The following is a 14,684-nucleotide window of genomic DNA, read 5'->3' as shown; positions in this document are numbered from 1 at the left end:
TAAATCTGTTCCCATAGAATGGTTATAATGTACCAGTCAATTTAATGTTGTTGATTTAATGTATCTGTCCTCCCTTAGTTTAAAATAAAAAGTTAAAAAAAAGAAGGCAGCTTTGAGCTTGAATCATTTCTGGCTTCCAGATTTGAGTATCTGCTCCTTTCCTGGTGAGAGCTAAAAGAGGAGCAGTGATAAACGAATAATTATGTATAAACTAGCTATAATAGTTGGAGGGCTTTAAGACCCCCACCAGTCTGGGTCAGACTTGAATGGTCGTAGTCTTGTCAGGATCCATTCTGAGCCCATTTGCAGAAATTATATACGGTAACCCAGAAACGGGAGCTACTTCTGCTCAAAGAAGTATTTTTCAAATTTGGCATGGAGTCCATTCTCCTTTAGAGGTTGAAGAACAGTCTTTACTTGGATTCAGTTGTTGAGCAGAGATGTGGAATAAATGAAGATATAGCCCAAGTATACCAATATGCATGAATACAGAAGATCTCTGCAGAAATCATTGACAAACTGTTGGAATGCAGCATGGCATTACAGAGGATAAAAGGACATTACAAGATATTCATAATGACCATCACATAAGAACATAAGAAATTGCCATGCTGGGTCAGACCAAGGGTCCATCAAGCCCAGCATTCTGTTTCCAACAGAGGCCAAACCAGGCCACAAGAACCTGCAATTACCCAAACACTAAAAAGATCCCATGCTACTGATGCAATTAATAGCAGTGGCTATTCCCTAAGTCAGCTTGATTAATAGCAGTTAATGGACTTCTCCAAGAACTTATCCAAACCTGTTTTGAACCCAGCTACACCAATTGCACTAACCACATCCTCTGGCAACAAATTCCAGAGCTTTATTGTTCGTTGAGTGAAAAAGAATTTTCTCCAATTAGTCTTAAATGTGCTACTTGCTAACTTCATGGAATGCCCCCTAGTCCTTCTATTATTCGAAAGTGTAAATAACCGAGTAACATCTACTGGTTCAAGACCTCTCATGATCTTAAAGACCTCTATCATATCCCCCCTCAGCCATCTCTTCTTCAAGCTGAACAGCCCTAACCTCTTCAGCCTTTCCTCATAGGGGAACTGTTCCATCCCCTTTATCATTTTGGTTGCCCTTCTCTGTACCTTCTCCATTGCAACTATATCTTTTTTGAGATGTGGCAACCAGAATTGGTGTGGTCTCACCATGGGTCGATATAGAGGCATTTTCTGTTTTATTAACCATTCCCTTCCTGATAATTCCTAACATTCTGTTTGCTTTTTTGACTGCTGCAGAACACTGAGCAGACGATTTTAAAGTATTATCCACTATGATTCCTAGATCTTTTTCCTGGGTGGTAGCTCCTAATATGGAACCTAACATCATATAACTACAGCAAGGGTTATTTTTCCCTATATGCAACACCTTGCACTTGTCCACATTAAATTTCATCTGCCATTTGGATGCCCAATCTTCTAGTCTTGCAAGTTCCTCCTGTAATGTATCAAAAGTATTGAAGGTTGTTTTCCATTCATCTCCTGCTTGGATGCAAATTAAATTGTAATTTTGCAAATATGGTTGCACCCTGTAGGTAATAATTCAGATATGAAGGGTAATGGATATTAATTATTGATTATTATAGCATTTAACCCACAGTAATCAATACAAGATCTTAGGATCCGTCTTTTTCCCCCAATAAAAAGAACCCAGCCCCTGCAGGGGGACAAAGACAGCCGGATGAAGTCTTGCTCTAAGTTTTCTTTAATATATTTCGACATGACCTTGGTTTCTGGAATTGAGAGTGGATATACCCTTCCCTTGGGTGGCATCTTGCCTGACATAAGGTCTATTGGGCAGTAATAAGGACGGTATGGAGATAACGTCTCTGCATGTCCTTTACTGAACACATCAATGAAATTAGCATAGGATCAGGGAAAGCCTGGTGGAAACTGGAGATCAGAGGATACAAGAGTCAGGGGTGGTAACATGGACTGAAGACAATGCTGAAAGCAGCTAGTTCCCCAGGAAGTGATGTGTGCCAGTCAGGACTAGGGTTATGAAGCTGGAGTCAGGGCAACTCTAATATAATGGGGATAATGATCTCGGTGGCTCGTAAAATGTGGCTCGTTCTTGGTAAGTGCATCAAACCTAAGGGTGAGAAGTACGGTAATAGAAGGCTTTCTGGCAGGGGCTCCCTGTAAATGGATGAAATAGTGACTGGGGATTCCAGACAGGTCACTAGTATGCTAAGCTGCTGGATCAACCTCTCATCAATGAAGTTTCCTGCTGCTCCCAAGTCAAGGAAGGCTTCAGAAGAGAATTCCTGGGAATTTACTTCCTGGAGTACTGGCAGAATCTGGGAGGGGGGGGGGATTGGAACGAGGAAGGTCTAGGCCTGCCTCCTCAATCTGCCTTAGGCTTTGAGGTTTCCTGGCTTCTTGGGGCATTTGAAGACTTAATGTCCTGAGCCATCGCAGTAAAGCAATGGTTCTGAGGGCCTGCATTGGTGTTTCTTCTCCTCAGATATTCTAGCTCTCCCGAGCTGCATAGGCTCCTCATCTGTGGAGGTTCATGGAGGAGAATGGGCAGGAGACAAGACAGGTCACTGAAAGTGAGGGGCCAACCTTTCTGGGTGTCTAATGGATTATTGTTATCATGAACATTCTTGAAATCAGACGTCAATCCATAGACACAGGGATATCAGGTCATCCAGGTGACTAGGGAGGTCATGGCCAGCCAGCTAGCTTGACCTTGATGTGCTCTGGAAGTCCCTAGCAGAAGACGGCCATCTGTGTCTCTTTGTTCTAGTCCAGTTCTGTTGCCAAGGTGTGGAATTGCACTGTGTATCTTCCCACAGACATGGAAGCCTATCTGAGACAGAGTTCTGCAGCAGAGGAGAGGCTCAAGCCAGTTCATCAGACTGTATGGAATGCCATCAAAAACTGGTGAAAGGAGGCATGCAGGGGGCCTTTCTTTCCCATAAGGGGGATGCTCAAGCTAACACAGGTTCGGTGAACAAGGAGAGGACATAGGCAATCTTGGATCTCTCAGAAGCAAAGTTGGCCGGTTGTAATTCAAAATGAATTTCGCACTGGCTGAAAAAAATCCCAGCAGGCCTTAGGGTTTCCATCATACAACTGTAGCAAAGATAGGTGGAATGAGCTCGTGGCTTGGGAAGTAGGCCCAGAGGCAGACCAGTGGAGGTGGAGGCTGAGGTGGTTTGGCTAGTGTTACCTGGGTCTGAAGACGATCCAGTCAAGTTGAGAGCTCCTTGAATGTCTGCATGATCTGAGCCTGGTTGGACTATAGTTGCTGAACTACTTGGGAGAGATCCCACATGAAATCTGGCAGAGACCATCTGCTGAGTCCATGGCCTCAGCAATCTGTAACATGGCATGGACTAGATCCTTCAGGCCAGTGTGGGGAGAGAGTACTGTGAGGTGGCTTTCTCCCATGTAGCAAGCTGCAGGCCAATGACAGAGCAAGAGTGGTCGAGCTGAAGTTATGGCAGACAGCAGGTAAAGATGTAGTCTGTGTCCTGGCCAAGGCAGGCAACAGGTAAAGACATATTCAGAGTCAAGGCAAGGGTCATAGCAGGCAATGCAGGATTCATGCCTGGTCCAAGGTCAGCAACTGAAGATCAAAGCCAAGAAGACGAAGACCAAGGTGAGGGAGGAGGGCAGGACTGGACAGAAAGATTGGTACACGACAAGCAGGAAAAAAGACTGGAACATGAAGAAACTAACACTGCAGTCAGGAGCATGGCTGGGGACCTGTTGCTTATGCACTGGGTTGCTATGCTGAGCTTCCTTTTTTACTAAAACAGAGATGACATAATCAGTCAGCACCCCCTTCAGGCTCTAGGATGCAGCACACTGTGGGAAGCTATGCTGGGAGTATCTGGAGGTAAGGGGCGTTAGAATTTCATGGCAAGTTATTGCAGTGAAAGGGATCTCTCTGGTCTTAGCTATGTATTTATTTTTATGTATTTCAAATATTTATAAGCTATCTATATCATAGCTCTGTTCAGCTTACAGAGTTAACATACATAATATTAGAAACAGACAAAAGCAATACAGGAACGATATATTATCTGTTGTAGTTTTATTTCTGTCTGTGGCCTTGTTAGGACCAATATATTTGATTGTTTTATTTATATTTTGTTCAGATATTATGTACACTGCTTTGTTTATATTTCTTAATTTATAATTGTGATTTATTAATGGAAATACGTGCAATGAAAAAATGAAAGCCAATATAGCGCAATAACAATTAGCTAGAACTTTCACTGATTATTCTTTGATGAGGAGCATAGGGATTCCAGTTAGGAGGTTCATTGTATTCTTAGAAAAATTAATTACACAGTTGTAAATAGGAAAATACCCTGTAAAATGTTGTCTCTTCCATTAATTCATAAGCCACAATAATTTTAGGGTGAATCGTGCAAAGGAAACAGTGGATCAAATTAGTAGGGGAAAAAATAATCATAGATTGAGTTGGAAATCACTTTTTTTTGCTTGCCAGCATACTTTCCATGTGGGTGCAGGTGCTTGCATTGCCTATGGATGATTTCAAGGCTATTTTTCAAGAGAAATGAGAAAATCCATTATTAACATGACATTTCTCCTGTCTCCCTCCCAACACAGAGTTATCATGTTGGTAGTACAAATAGGAAACAAGCGAAGTCATTTACTGGAAAACATCTCATCTGATCTGACATGATTAGGAAGGACATCAACATGTACCATACCTGAATGAGATATAGCCAAGTGAAATAAATTACCATCTTAGTATACATTATCTTCTTATGAATTCTTCACTGTTGAACTGTTATACAAGTAGCAAGAGGTGGTCATGGATACTGGAAGAAAAGCACTAGGCAGAGACAAGCATACTCGAGTGGGAAAGCATGTCTGTATCCAAGGTACTCAAGCAAGTTGAAAGACAGCAAAGCAATGCCTTATACATAGTGTGTCCTCATTAAGCCATCAGTGTATGAAATTTATGTACAAAACTAACATATATCTGAAGAAAAATGCTCTAATACGTTTTGCAGTTACTATGTGGGGATAACTGAATAGTTAGCACAAAAAAGCTTGGCTAATTCATATTTGTTAACCATGAGATCCATTTTTTGTTTATTGAATATATTATGCATATGGTTCATTTTTACAGAGTGGACTGCTATCCTCCTTCAGTTTATCTATGACAGACCTTTCAAAATCTTGTGAGAACCTTTCAGCTGTTATGCTGTACAATCCAGGGTAAGGAATATAAGACTGTTCTTTTGTTTTGGCATTTATTTAAAAAATAAACTAAATGGTTTTTGCAGTGGTAGTTATAATAGTCACTGTAAAAATGGCAACTGGGCTGAATTTTAGCACAATCAAAATCATCGAACATAAGGGCCCTGGGGATTCTTTCTACCAGCCCTCAGAGAATTGCAACAGTGAATGAGTGCAAAACCTAGGATATCCTCCTGTGGACCCCTCCTTAGGGTGAGTTATAAAAGTTGGTGGCTGCCCAAGATAGGAACAAGGAGTCCACATGGATTCATGGTCCTTTACCTAAGTCCAGGAGATTAGAAAGAAAGGTTAGTACCAAACCCGAAATCCCTTCTGCAATTTTTTTATAGGTCAACACTGTGTGTGTGTGTTTTTATTTATTTATTTATCTGGCCTACAAGACACTCAAAGGCTGGGCACTTCCTTATCTAAACAGGTGCCTCACCCCATATACACCTTCCCATCTCCTACATTCACTATCACAAGCTCGGCTTGTCATGTCAGCCCCTAATGAAATGTGCCTCACCAGCACCAGAAACAAATCCTTTTCAGGAGTAGTCCTATCTGTTTGAAACTCTGTACCTCCCCAGGCTAGCTCAAGACTTCCTAGTTTACAGGAAGCTACTAAAAACATGGCTCTTTGAAGCCACCTTAAATCCAACATTGAAACTCCCCTCCCCTATGGCTGCATACCCTAAAGCACCAGAAAGCACCCATGTCAACAAATGTATGCCCTTACTGCAAAAACTACTACTTAAGCTTGCTCTGCTTGCTATAACTATAGCATCATACTTCTCTCGCTGTAAGTAAGACTAGTGTCTCTATTTCTCACCAAAAAGTCTTTTGCTCCACTTACTATATTTATATATTTTTTTATTATTATTGGCCACATTTTTGTTTGTATTTGATATTTTGTGTAACAATCCTATAATACATTGTGTAATATAGCCGGTCCAAGCTCAATCTATCTACAGCGTGCTTTGATACTGCTCTGGTTAGATACTGACCACTACCATATCACAATATCGATAGATTGTGCTTGACTACTTGTATTATATAAATTTATTGTGCCATGTACCATTGTAAACCTAATAATCTACCATAGCATGCATTGAACGCTCAGGCTGGAAAAGCATGATATAAATAAAACTATAGTGGTAGGTATAGATTTATACAGATAGATGAATGAAGCTGTATCTATGTATAAAAAATATATATAACAATATTGCAAAAAAAAGGCCACATAGCACCACACCAATATGCAATGAAATACAAAGTGGTACTCAAAATAATGCTTATTGGTCATTCTGGAAAAATAAAGTGGAATGTCATTGAAATTTGAGGGTACATATCCATTCAGTCATATATGCATAGTTTTTAGCACTTGTCCCAAGATATATATTGTGTAAAAAGTTTTTTTAATTGTATAAGTGGAAACCATGAGAAAAAAAATCCTTGTTAAGGACTAAAAAAGTTTTCAGAATAAAGGATATACTTCCGAAAGGAGCTCAATGAGTATATGGGTGTCCATATCCACACTAAGCCTCAAGGTATAGAATGGAGTTGAGGAAAAGTGTACATAAATTTATTTCCCCATGGTTGAAGAAAATCATGTGAGAGATTATCTGACATGATTTGCTTTTTGCATCACTTTGTCGCATCATCCAATAAACTTCATTTGAGATGACCTATCTTATCTTTCAGTTGCTAAACTGCATACGCAATATTCAGGGTATAAAACACAGCAAGGAATAGAAAGGCAAGAGCTTTATATGTAATTGATTCACAGCCACTAATCAGAATGCAGTATATAATCAAACATACTAACATAGTAAATGACAGCAGATAAAGACCCAAATGGTCCATCCATTCTACCCATCAATTTGCTTGGGTAGTAACTGCCACTAAATAGAGATTATTCCCCTCATACCTTCTGTTAAGGGTAGTAACTGCCACTCCGTGCAGATTACAGAAATGTTACATCTAAAGTTAACTAAAAGGTAACCATTTATCTTCATTTTCATCCATTAAGGATCCTCTGAGACCGAAGGGGCCCAGGGAGCAGATTCCCAGGACTCTGGGCCTGGGCCTGTTTATTTCATTCTCTTTTGAATTCCTTTATTGTTCTGATCTTCGCCACCTTTTTCAAGAGGGCATGCCATGCAACCACCACCCTTTCCATGAAAAAATATTCTCTGGCATTGGGCTGAGTTTTCTCCCTTGAAGTTTCATTTCATGACCCCAAGTTTTCCACAACTTTCTTTCCAGAAAAGGTTTGATTTTTGTGCATCATTTTAATTTCTTTCAGGTATTTGAAAGTCTGTATCATATGTCCCCTGCTCTTCTCCAAGGTATACATATTTAGTTCTTCCAGTCTCCTCTTATAAGTCTTCCGGTGCAGACCCCACACTCTTTTGAATGCCTTTCTCTGGACCGCTTGCAATTCATCCTTATCCTTTTTGAGATACAGTCTCTAGAACTGTACACTGGTGAGGCCTCATCAATGACCTGTACAGGAGCACTATCACTTCATTATTTCTGCTGATCATGCCTCGCTCTATGCAACCCACCATCCTTCTGGCCTCCCAACCATTTGGGGAATTGATAATATGGATATACTAGTACATCTGTCCAATTTAATGTCAGAGAGTAAAAGTAATGAATGTAAATTTGAGAGGTCCTAACAAGTTCCATATTGACATCAGCTTTTTTTTTAATGATGCTCTAAGTTTAAAAAGCCTTATCCTCCAACAGTCACTTTTAAGATACAGTCTCCGGAACTGAACATAGTACTCCAGGTGAGGCCTCACCAACGAAATGTACAGGGGAATTATCACCTTCTTTTTCATACTGATTATGCCTCTCTATGCAACCTGGCATCTCCCTGGTCTTAGCCACTACTTTGTCATACTGCTTCACTACCTTCAAACTGATGAACATTATCACCCCAAGGTCTTTCTCCTTGTCCATGCACATCAGTCTTTCTCCCCCTCCTCACCCCATCATGTACAGCTTCTTTGGATTACCATACCCCAAATGCATGACCCTGCATGTCTTGATATTGAGTCCCAGCTACCAAACCTTCAACTACTCCTTAAGCTTTCTTTGAACGCTTCTCATTTTCTCTCTTCCTTTAGGTGTGTTCACTCTGTTTCAGATCTTAGTGTCATCTATGAAAAGAAACCTTTTCTTCTAATCCCTCTACAATATCATTCACAAAGATATTGAACAGAACCGGTTCCACAACTGATCCTTCAGGACTTCCACTTATCTCTCTCTTTCTTCAGAATAGATTCCATTTACCACTACACACAGACATCTGTCAATCAACCAACTCATGATTCTTTCTACCACCGTATTTTATTTACCTATTTTATTTATTTAAACAAATTTGTAGTCCGCTAATCTGAAAATTTTAGTGGATAACAATAAACACACATTATACAATCAGCAAAATATGTAAAAGTACAGAATACAAACAAATTAAACATTACAAAAAAATTACAAAGGTAGGTTCCAAACAACAGGTAAAGCAGCATAGAAACCCACAGTAAATCTGCAGTGAATCTACCAAACAGAAGGCACAGTACCTGGCGCCCAGACCATGCCAGTTCCTAGCTCTCATTGATCTGGGAAAGCTTGGGAGAAAAGATAGGTTTTGAGCTGCTTCCAGAAATGAAGCAGGTCATTTTCTGATCTGATTGTCACGGGTAATTCGTTCCATAAGCTTGGACCTGCTATACCGAAAATTATTTTACAAAGAGTGGTTTGGTCTGACCCAATATGGCATATCTTATGTTCCTTAATGTAGAGTCCGGAGTTTAAAGAAGGCAGAGTGACCCACTGAGTTAATGTGTGGATGCATTGATAGAAAGGAGTCAACTATGACCCCCCCAGGTTATAAGCACTTAAAAGAAACCTTACTTTCAAATGCTTTTAGAAAAATGCATATTGATGAAAAAGAAGCTAATCTGATGCTTTTGAAATAGAACAGAGTTATTATGATGGACATGAAAGTAACCTTTTCTTCAATTGACTGAGATTTATGTGTTACAAATCGTACATCCCAGATAGCTTTCCCAAATTCCATTGTACATGTAATATAGTAATGTCCTATTCAGAGTTCACTGTCTACTTCCTTTTCTTGAAATTTGTGAGATGGTACTTGGACTACACTCAAACTTTTCATTTCCTCTATGGACTAGACACAGTTTTTTGGAGTAAGGACTTTCTGGCTGTAATACCTAAGGCACTTTGTACTACTTTTCCTCTACCTCCCTTTTGTAATGCTCTTACCTCCCAGCACGCCTAGCATAGTTTCCTGCACTGTACAGATCTTACTTATTGGTTTGAACTTCTGCTACCAGGGCTACCTCTTATAGGCCATGCCACCAGGACTTCCTGGGGCATTGGCTGATGACATTACATCCTGTCATAGTATATAAAGACTTCGTCTGCCTCAGCAACAGGTCTCCTGCTGTGCTTTTGCCAGCAGTGTGTGTTGCTGTGTTCCAACCCTTGTCTCCAGCTCCTGTCATGTCTTCTTGCCCTGCCTGTTCCCACTTCTGGTCATGCCTCTTTGGACTGTCTTCTCTGTACTGACTTGGAATAGACCTTGATCTTGGCTGATTGTTGCCTGCCCTGACCCTCACTTGTTTCTCAGCCACCACTTGTTTATGCTCTACTCAACCTGGCCTGAACTCAACTTCTCCACAAGCCACCTGCCCTGACTTCAGACTGTCCCTGGAGTTTGCTCTCTCCCCATCTTGTCTCAGCTGCCGCCTGCCAGTACCTGAGCTGTGCTTGCACTACTCAAGTAGCATCAACTCTACAGTGGCCCAGTTCACCTCTCCAGCTCATGACAGATTACTGAGGTCATGAACTCAGCTGAGACTCCCACACTTCAGTTCCTGCAGGGCCTGGCCTACTGGGTCCAACAGCAGCAGACACAGATAGAACAGATAACAGGGCTTCTTCAGGATCTTTCCAGCCATTTCAACCAGCTGTCACGGGACAGACCACCGACCTCGTCAGCACCTCTGGCATCTACAACTCCAGTCTCAGCACCAGCCCCACTGGGTCCTGTCCCTCACCCACCTCCGCCACCACGCTATGACGGGGATGCTAAGGCCTGCCAAGGCTTCCTGAACCAGTGCTTAATTCAATTCAAGCTACAGGCACCCAGCTTTACGAGGACCAAGGTCACTTATATTATCTCCTTACTGACTGGTCAGGCTTTGGTATCAGCATCCTCGTTCTGAAAGAAGAGTGACCTGATACAGGATGACCGTACCCAGTTTCTGGCTCAATTTTGATGGGTCTTTCATAAAGCAGGTCACTACTCCTCTTCAACAGCAGAACTACTAGGTTTATGCCAGGGTACTAAAACCATAGGGCAGTATGCTCTCCAATTCAGGACCCAAGTTTCAAAACTCTCTTGGAATGAGGCCAGCCAAACCACAGTATTCTGGCAAGGCCTTTCCGAGAGGATTAAAGATGAACTGGCTGGCTTTGAGGTGGACCTAATTACACTGGGAGAGGGACCTCATTACACTAGGAGAGGGACCTCATTACACTGGGAGAGGGACCCCAAAGGAAGCCCGTTCGCCTCCCCTCAAGCTTGCAAAAAAACCCAATAACTTCCTCCTAAAGGCCAGACTCCAGCCCCTACTTTGGAGGAGCCCATGCAGCTAGTTCAGTCTCAGTTGTTTGAAGAAGGGAAGCACTGAAGACGGCTTCTTAACCTCTGCCTATATTGTGCAGCCTCTAGGCACTATCGATGAAGTGTTCTGTGAAGTCATAAAACTCACAGAGTGAGTTGAAGAGCCTACCCTAGGCCCCATGGATACTTCTCTCCCCCCCCCCCCTGCAGAATTGTTCTGATAGCGCAACTGGAGTTGGGCTTGAAGCTCATCCTTGCTGAAGCCTTCATCAACTCTGAAGCAGGAGGCAACTTCATCGAGGAAGCATTGGCCAGACACCACAATATTCCTGTTGTACCCCTCAAGAATTGTGTCATTATCTTGTCTGTATATGGAGAAACTCTTCTGGGTGCATCCTGGCCATAACTGAACTTTGTGGCTCTACAGATTGGCCTCCCACACCGACAGCTGATAGCTTTCTGCATATTGCCCAGATCTATCATCTTGCATCTTCCTTGGCTGCAGAAGCATGCTCTTACCATTGATTGGACCTCAAAGATATCACTGCCTGGGGTCCCTCCTGCATCCACTGCTGCCTCCAGGTATTATGACCTCTCTTGGTTTTCGCACAGTCGGACCTCCCACAAGTACAGTCCTCCCTCCATCTTACGCTGTCTTCGCTGATGTTTTCAGCAAAAAACGGGCTGATACATTGCCACCTCATTGGTCGTACAACTGTCCTATAAACCTACTTCCGGCGAAGATGTCGCCAAGGGGAAAAGGTTTATGTCCTATCACTTCCTGAGACTCAGGCTATGTCCTCCTATATAACAGAACACCTGGAATGAGACTTCATCAGGCTCTCAATCTCCCCAGCCAGGAAAAGTGGTTTTATTTGTAGGGAAGAAGGATGGGTCACTCTGCCCCGGCATCAAATATCAAGCCTTGAATGTCATCACGGTTGAAAACAAATGCCCACTACCACTTATCTCTGAACACTTTGACTATCTGCAAGAAGAAAACATCTTGAATGAAACTGGATCTCCAAGTGGGCCTACAACCTAATCCACATCTGGGAGGGGGCCAAATGTAAGTCAGCTTTTAACATCAGAGATGGACATTATGGATGTTTAGTTATGATGTTTGGTCTCTGCAATGCCCCAGCTGTTTTCCATAACTTTGTGAATGATATCTTTCGAGACCTAAATTCCTGTCTTCTTGTCTATCTAGATGACATACTAACCTATTCCAAATCATTACCTAAACATTATGATCAAGTAAAACCATTTTTATACGTCTTAGACAACATGTATGCCAAACTGGAGAAGTGCTCCTTCAGGCAAGCCAAACTTCCCTTCTTGGGATGCATAGTGTTTGCTTGGGGATTGAGAATGGACCCTGCCATGCTCTTGTCCATTTTGAACTGGCCTCAACCCAAAGGCCTCAAAGCCATACAATGCTCCTCACCTAGAAGGGGGCTGATACACGAAATTGGCCTCCTGAAGCATCTCAATGTTTCTGCAAACTCAAGTCCTCCTTCTTGCTCCCATTCTTAGAAATCCAGACACCTCTTAACAGTTCTTTGTGAAAGTAGTTATCTTGTCAATTGGGGCTGGAACCGTAAATTGAGACGGTAAATTGAGACCATGTTCAATCTTTTAGAAACAATTTTCTCCAGCCAAGCAGAACTACACCTTTGGAGACCAATAACTCTTAGGCATTAAGTTGGCCTTGGAGGATTGGTGGCACCTCCTGAAGGGATCACCACAGATCAAAGATATTTGCTGTACCTACAAGAGGCTCATTGACTCAACCCCCGCCAGGCTAGGTGGTCCCTGTTTTTCAGCAGATTTAACTTGGTGTTTTGGCCTGCAGGAAAAAACACCTGGGCTGATGCCCTCTATTGTCCTTTGACTCAGCTCCCAACATACAATCCATCATTGATCCAGTGAAGATCTTGGTTACCACCATGCTCTGTTCCCTTGGGGAAGACTGTGGTCTCCAATCACTTGAGGGAGCAAGTCCTCAAGTGAGCACACTAATCAAAGCTCGCCGGGCATCCTGGCATAAAGTTGACCTTTTGATTTAATTTGCTGTTACTACTGGTAGCCCCAACTAACCCAAGAACCATGTATCGTCTTCTGAGAATTGTCCTTGGAATAAAATGTCTCATCTTCGACCCTGGGGATTTCTACAGCCTCTGTGCCCAATTGTATATGGCCCACGTCGCTATGGATTTTGTCATGGAACTCCCAGAGTCCATGTGTCACACCATGATCTGGGTCACAGTATACCAATTTTCAAAAATAGAACATTTCATCGCACTGATGTATTTGCCATCTGTTCCCGCATTCGCACAGTTATTCTTCAAACATGTCTTCAGACTCCACGGCTTGCTGGATCACATTGTAAGTGACTGTAAGTTACAGTTTACCTTCAGATTTTGGGGGAAACTCTGCAAAAAGCTAAATGTGACACTTGATTTCTCGTCAGTCTACCACCCACAGTCCAATGGCCAAACTGAATGAATAAATCAAATCCTCAAAGATTTCCTTCAAGCTCACGTCTCCACACAGCACTAAAACTGGTGCATGCTGCTTCCATGGGCAGAAACTTTTCATCATAAGCATGTAAGTGAATCCTTTGGATCATCCCCTTTCTTCACCTTTTTTGGTCAACACCCCAAAATTCCACTTCCAGGCCCACTGATAACTTTATCTCCTTCTGTCAAACTTATTTCCCGAAGGGTATTGGATTTTGGCAAAGCAACCAAACACATCCTAGAAAAGGCTATGGAAAAATTCAAGGCCAGTGCTGACAGGAGACAGCGCCTTATGGCTCAGTTTCAGCTGAGGGCTAAAAGTGTGGTTGAGCACAAAGAACATGTATTTGAAACAGCCCTCCACAAAGTTCAGGCCCCGCTTCATAGGACCTTACCCTGTCACGCAAAGGTTGGGACCTGTGACTTACAAGTTATATCTACCTCTATCTCTCTGGCTACAGAATTCCTTTCATGTATCACTCCTAAAACCTGTCAGGTAAATTTTAAAAAGAGCGTGTGTGTACCCATAAACACGCGTATTGGACACGCAAGCAAAAATAAGCTTAATTTTATATCTTGCGTGCAAATATCTCTACTGCGCATATGTGTGTGCAGCCTTTACGCGCGTACTCACACAAGTGACGAGAGAACGAGAGACAATCTGACATTCTATATATCTCCCACTGTAAGAGTGGCAGTTTCAATTAAGGGTGGGTTTGGGGGGGGGGGTTAGATTGGTCTGCCTAGGGTACAAGGGTGTAGACACTTGTAACACCTCCCCCACCCAAAACCCATCCTGAATTGAAATTGCACCTCTTAAAGTGGGCGATAGATAGAGTGTCAGAATGTATCTCTAACAGAGTCTCTTTGTCTCTCTCCCCCCCCCCCCCCCCCCCCCCCCCCCCACACACACCCAGCGTTCAGGATCCCTCTGGCCCAAAATCTCCAGATTTATGCCTCATCAGGACCAGTAGTAAAGTTATGCAGATAACATGGCATGTGTTGCCATGTTCAGCCTTGCAAAATTTGGGGGCTACTCACATAGTCTTGTCCCCACCCCGGAACCTCCACTCCTACTCCTGTAACCACAGAGGAGACAACAGAATACGAAGTACAGGAAATCCTGGATCCAAGCGTTCCCTGTGGGGGGTGTGGGAGAATCTTGTACTTGATACCTTAGAAGGGCTATGGCCCTGAAAAGAGGTCCTGGGAGCCAGTCAA

The 14,684-nt window shown here is 42.6% G+C and overlaps 1 protein-coding gene across 1 annotated transcript in view; it reads left to right on the top strand.

Moving 5' to 3' along the window:
- The window catches only part of KIF16B (kinesin family member 16B), a 742,061-nt gene that overhangs the window by 475,993 nt on the left and 251,384 nt on the right, over window positions 1-14,684 (top strand). The window contains 1 exon segment of the mRNA XM_029596778.1: window positions 5,170-5,258. Within this exon segment, the coding sequence (XP_029452638.1) occupies window positions 5,170-5,258 (89 nt within the window).

Source organism: Rhinatrema bivittatum, chromosome 3, assembly GCF_901001135.1.
Source record: "Rhinatrema bivittatum chromosome 3, aRhiBiv1.1, whole genome shotgun sequence".
NCBI classification, from domain to species: domain Eukaryota; kingdom Metazoa; phylum Chordata; class Amphibia; order Gymnophiona; family Rhinatrematidae; genus Rhinatrema; species Rhinatrema bivittatum.
The sequence above is the reverse complement of the archived record's forward strand: the minus strand, read 5'-3'. Positions and strand labels throughout refer to the sequence as shown.